Here is a 4,894-nt window from a genome sequence, read left to right on the forward strand (position 1 = left end):
TTTCTTTCTCTTTTCTTTCTTTCTTTCTTTCTTTCTTTCCTTCCTTCCTTCCTTCCTTCCTTCTTCTTCTTTTCTTTCTTTCTCTTTCTTTCTTTCTTTCTTTCTTTCTTTCTTTCTTTCTTTCTTTCTTTCTTTCTTTCTTTCTTTCTTTCTTTCTTTCTTTCTTTCTTTCTTTCTTTCTTTCTTTCTTTCTTTCTTTCTTTCTCTCTTTTTTTTTTTTAGACAGTGTCTTGCTTTGTCACCCGGGCTAGGTGCAGAGGCATCATCATAGCTCACTGCTATCTCAAACTCCTAGGCTCAAGTAATGCTCCTGCCTCAGCCTCCCGAGTAGCTGGGACAACAGGTGCGTGCTACCACATCTAGTTCATTTTTCTATTTTTAGCAGACACGGGGTTTCACTCTTGCTCAAGGCTGGTCTCAAACTCCTGGCCTCAAGCAATCCTTCTGCCTCAGCCTCCCAGAGTGCTAGGATTACAGGCGTGAGCCACCTCGCCCGGCCTCTAAACCCTTAAGTCTTAGTTAATTTAATCTTTACAACTGTCCACAGTGCTGAGCTGAATGCCGGGCTTGAAGTATGTCATAACTCTGGTAAAATAAGTCCTTGGTCATTGGCTCTGTCAGCCCCAGGAACGCACAGAGCATGGGGAGGGCGTGCAGAGCGAGCTGTGCCCTTGACTGTATCTTTTCTCCACCGAGGACCTGCCCACCCTCCCTCCTGTTATGTGCCCTTGACCGAGCCCCCCTTTTGCTCACTGATTCACCCTCCACTCTAACTTCTTTTACACCTGAATCCTGCTCGCTCTTCACAGCCTGCCCCTCCACCAACCCTCCCTCCCAACTCTGTCCTGGTGCCCGACGGCTTTCAGCTAAGCAGATGCCTTTATTTACAGCCAGAGAAGAGGCAAAGGGGAGAGGCTTGTCCACGGTCATGCCGCATGTGGAGTTGAGTCTCTACCCACTCTAAGGCAGCAACTCTGTAGCGCACGAGGCTGGGCGTGGATGAAGCCTGGACTAGCTCGCTTCCAGAACTTGCTTTTATTGGAGGCACGGAGCACGGCAGTAGGTGGAGGTCTCAGCACCCTGGGTCAGCGGCTCAGGGCCTAGATGAAAGTGAGGTGAGTAGAAGCAGGGACGCCACAGCTTTCCTTGTGCTCCTCAAACAGCTGCTCCAGAGCCTTCAAGTAGAGGGCGTGATAGTGGTCAACTTCGTCCGTGGTGGGGTGGGGGCACCGGGGCACAGGGATGGGGCGGCCCACTGCAGAGAGAGGGAGACACAGGTGAGCGAGGGTCTTCGCTGTCCACAGAGCGGCTGGTGGCCTCTCCCCCTGCAGGTGGGCACTCACCCACAGTGGTTATGGGCACAGCGAAGGGCAGCAGCCCCCAGGAGTTGGACAGGAGACTGCGGCCCCAGAAGATGCAAGGAGAAAAGCCCACGAGCTTCTTAAAGATGACCTGGCAGCGAAACTGCCAGGAGCCCTCGGCAAAAGCCTTGAATCTGAAGATGTCATTCTCCCCAAAGGAGTACACGGGCAGCAGGGAGGCCCTGGGAAGGGTGGCGAGAGAGAAGAGGGGTGCTTAGGCTGCCGGACTGCCCCCGCAACGGGCACCGCGGGGGGCTGTGAGTCCCTCCCCAGCCCTCATGAGGCCACGTCCCAGGGCCTTTCAAAGCACATGACTGTGGCTACAAAGAAAGATCTAGAAGAAGGGATTCACATTTCTTGAGAAACATGTGTAGTGGGCCTTCACATACTCACTTTCTCATTCAGTTTTTATAACTACAACACGGTGCCTAGTTGGTATTAGCCCTCTTCACCGGTAAAGAGACAAGTCCAAGGGCTTGCCTCTGAAATAAGGTCAGAAAGAGAATCCAGGGCTTCTGAGCCCAAGGACCCTGCCATGGGCACGATGCCCCTGCCTCTGCCTCGCTCGGGGTGGGAGGGAGCCCGGGTAACAGGGGCACAGTGCTTGGCTCAGAGCAAGACGCTCAGGGCTGCCGTGAGCCTCTAGGTGTAGGACACAGTGCTTGGCTCTGGGGACACAGTCTCCCCTACAGGGACCCAGATGTCTAGGGACGGAGAGACAGTGTAGACCCACAGAGAACTGACAGTTCCAGCGGAACTGTGGAGTTCCCACCAGCAGGCCCTGCGTGCCCACTCACCCGTGCCTCAGTGCCAGGCGCACAAAGCCTTTGCGTTTCCGGAGCGTGAGGCAGTGGTGCCCTGGGATCGAATACAGGGCCTCGTGGGCTCCCCCTATTACAATGACCACGGCCTGCCCGAGCTGGGGCTGGGACAGGACAAAGTCCAGGCTCTGGAGGTTCACAGGACACATTCCTGTGGGCCGGAATAGGTGGGAAGCAGTCAGCACCCCCTCCGCAGGCCCCCAGCCCCTCACCCTTAGCATAGGACAGGTGAACCCTGCATCCTGTTCCTTCCAAACCCCCACCCAATCCCCATGTCAGAGCCCGACAGTGAAGCCATGCAGGGATGCCTGCTGTGAGCCTGGCTGATGTTCAGGCCAGGTCCCTGTACTGGGGGGGTGGGGACGGGGTGTCCCAGTGAGTGGGGGGAGCAATCGCCCCATTCAGCTGGAGGCTCACCAAAGCTCATGAGGTACTCTCGGTAGACTGGGAGGTAGAAGAGGATATTTAGTCCAGTTTGCCAGAACCGAAGCCCTGGGAAGTGTTTGGATAAGTCATTGCTCTCCGTGGAGAGATTGCAGAAAATCCCGGTGCACATGATCCCATGTGGGTGACTGCCCACCACATAGTTCTGGTCGCTGGGCAACTCTGCTGTTTTCACCAGCTTCAGGGTGTTGGGCAGGATGACCGGAGGGAGGCACAGAAGGAAAGACACCAGATGAAAAGAGCTGCCCTGCCCCTCAACAGAGTTCAGAGTTCAAGTCCTAGGACGGTCCTCTCTTGGATGCCGTCCACCCCTGGGCCACTGCCTCAGCTTATGTGCTCAGGCTCCAGCACACGGAAGGGGGAGAACAGTGTGGGAGGTAGGGGAGGGCGGAGGCAGTCAAAAGACCCATCACCTTGATAGGATAATAATCTCTTAGGTGCTTCCAAACTGTCAAGTTCTTCATCCAGACAAAACACCTTCCACCTTTGGGCAAAGTCAGAGGGTGTGAGAATCCCTGGAGGTAACCACCACCTGCTATTTCTCATTACCTGGGCCCGTGTCCACAGCTCACCTTGGTTAGGTGTGTCCCAGTCCAGGTAGAGCCACACCAGGTAGAGAAGAGAGATTGACCAGAATGAGGTGAAGAGGAGGAAGATGATGAGAAGAGAAAAGAAAAGGCCTGGGTGAAAGATGAGAAAAGAATGAATTTGCTTCTGAAACAGTCATTCCTCCCAGCCACTCCCCTCCCTTCCACCCCCACTGGCCATCCAGCCATCCCCTCTGGCCCTCTCGGGTGGTCCCTTGGCCCTCAGGCATCCAGGCCAGCTGCCCAGCCATCCTCCCTCAGGGCCCTTCTCCCCTGGCAGACCCAAGGCACCCACGCCTCTCCCCCTCTCACCCATGAAGAGGAAAGTAAGCGCAAATTGGTAGGCAGCCATCATTTCCCGATACTGCTTCCATAGGGTTTTCGAGGTGACAGAGGGTGGCGAGGCTGCAAAGACTTCCATTTCAATACCTCCCCTCTGCCAGCAGGACTCCAGAGAACAGAGGAGGAAGGTGAAGTTGTGGGAAAGAGCCTGGGAAGATTTCTGGCCAGAGAGAGCAGCGCCTGGGGCCTGGCAGGGTGGCAGATGGCCTCCCAGAACCCTGCGGGTCGGGGTAAGTGTCCGTTATGTGAGTATCAGGATCTGGAGCCCCGGTTGTCTCCAGGCTCCTTCTCAGACTGGCCTTGAACTTCCTCAGTCAGTAAATAGGTCCGGGCAGGCCATGGGCGGGACTGGGAGGGGGCGAAGGGAATGTTGCAAGGGGTGGCCCAAGGAATGAACAAAAGGCAGGTCCACGGGGTTCCAGGCAATGGCGGGGTGGGGGTGGGGTGGGGGTGGGGTCAGGACTGAGACTGTTGCATCTGCAATGTGTCTAGCGTGTGCCCAACCGGTTTGCTTACCTCCGGGAGTAACAAAGCCACCTGGGAGCCACACAGTGCACCTGGGGCCACCTCCGCCGTGCACAAACACGCGAACGCCTTCGGTCGGTTTCTCGCCTTTAATTTCACTCTCGCACCCGCAGCCACGGAGGGGACAGGGTGGGGCGCGTGGTGGCGGTGAGCCTGGCGAGGACCAGGTGCCTGTTGGCTGGGACTCCGCACCGTGCCTTGTGCTCCTCGAACCGCCGCTCCACGTAGAGCGCGTGCAGCGCGTCCACCTGGGCCCGGCTGGGCCGCCGGCTTCGCCGCCAGGGAATCGCGGCCCTCACTGCGGGCGGAACCGGGGTGGGGGCTGGCCTCTGGCCTCCGCCGCCCGCCCGCGGCGATCGCTGGGGACAGAGTTCAGGGGACGGTGTGGACGGGCGAGCAGAAGGGCAGCGGCAGTCCCCGACGGCCTGGAACAGCGGCAGCGCCATGCTCCGCTGCGGCTGCAGCGCTTCCTGCGCCCTCGGCAACCACGGGCCGGCGGGTCGGGAACTGCTGGAAGAGCTAGTTCCCCTGGGGGAGCAGCCGCGGCTGACTCCTGCCCAGGGGGCGCCGCGCTCCTCCCCCGCCCCACCACCCGCCTGTGCCTCACCCGTGTTCCAGCGCCAGCTTCACGACTCCCCTCTGATTCCGCAAGTTCAGCGCTCCGGGTTTTGCCTCCAGCGCCTCCAGGGGCCCTCCCACGGCCAGGATGGCCACCTGGTCGCCCCCAGGCCGGGACAGCAGATAGGCAGCTCTGGCCTTGTCAGAGGAGACCAAACCTGGGGACAGGGCAGAGGCTGGGGGACCCAATGCCGGG

At 58.3% G+C, this 4,894-nt stretch overlaps 1 protein-coding gene across 1 annotated transcript; it reads right to left on the reverse strand.

Annotated features, from left to right (window-relative positions):
- Positions 1 to 790: 790 nt before the first annotated feature.
- Positions 791 to 3,938, reverse strand: MOGAT3 (monoacylglycerol O-acyltransferase 3). Its single transcript, XM_045541497.1, has 7 exons — positions 3,526 to 3,938; positions 3,199 to 3,306; positions 3,040 to 3,110; positions 2,600 to 2,804; positions 2,159 to 2,333; positions 1,344 to 1,543; positions 791 to 1,255 (listed from the first exon to the last, which is right to left on the reverse strand). Exons 1-7 carry the CDS (start codon positions 3,632 to 3,634, stop codon positions 1,101 to 1,103), a joined length of 1,023 nt encoding a protein of 340 aa, XP_045397453.1. The 5' UTR covers positions 3,635 to 3,938; the 3' UTR covers positions 791 to 1,100.
- Positions 3,939 to 4,894: the final 956 nt, after the last annotated feature.

The sequence above is a fragment of the Lemur catta genome, chromosome 2 (genome assembly GCF_020740605.2).
Source record: "Lemur catta isolate mLemCat1 chromosome 2, mLemCat1.pri, whole genome shotgun sequence".
Lineage (NCBI taxonomy): Eukaryota > Metazoa > Chordata > Mammalia > Primates > Lemuridae > Lemur > Lemur catta.

Bases quoted from the DNA above. Each gene is read 5' to 3' on its own strand.
- MOGAT3 (XM_045541497.1), bottom strand. From the start codon at position 3,634: ATGGAAGTCTTTGCAGCCTCGCCACCCTCTGTCACCTCGAAAACCCTA. The intron at 2,334-2,599 runs GTGAGCCTCCAG...TCCGGCCCACAG, and splicing joins AGAGTACCTCATGAGCTTTG to GAATGTGTCCTGTGAACCTC. The intron at 1,544-2,158 runs GTGAGTGGGCAC...CACCCTTCCCAG, and splicing joins CGCCTGGCACTGAGGCACGG to GGCCTCCCTGCTGCCCGTGT.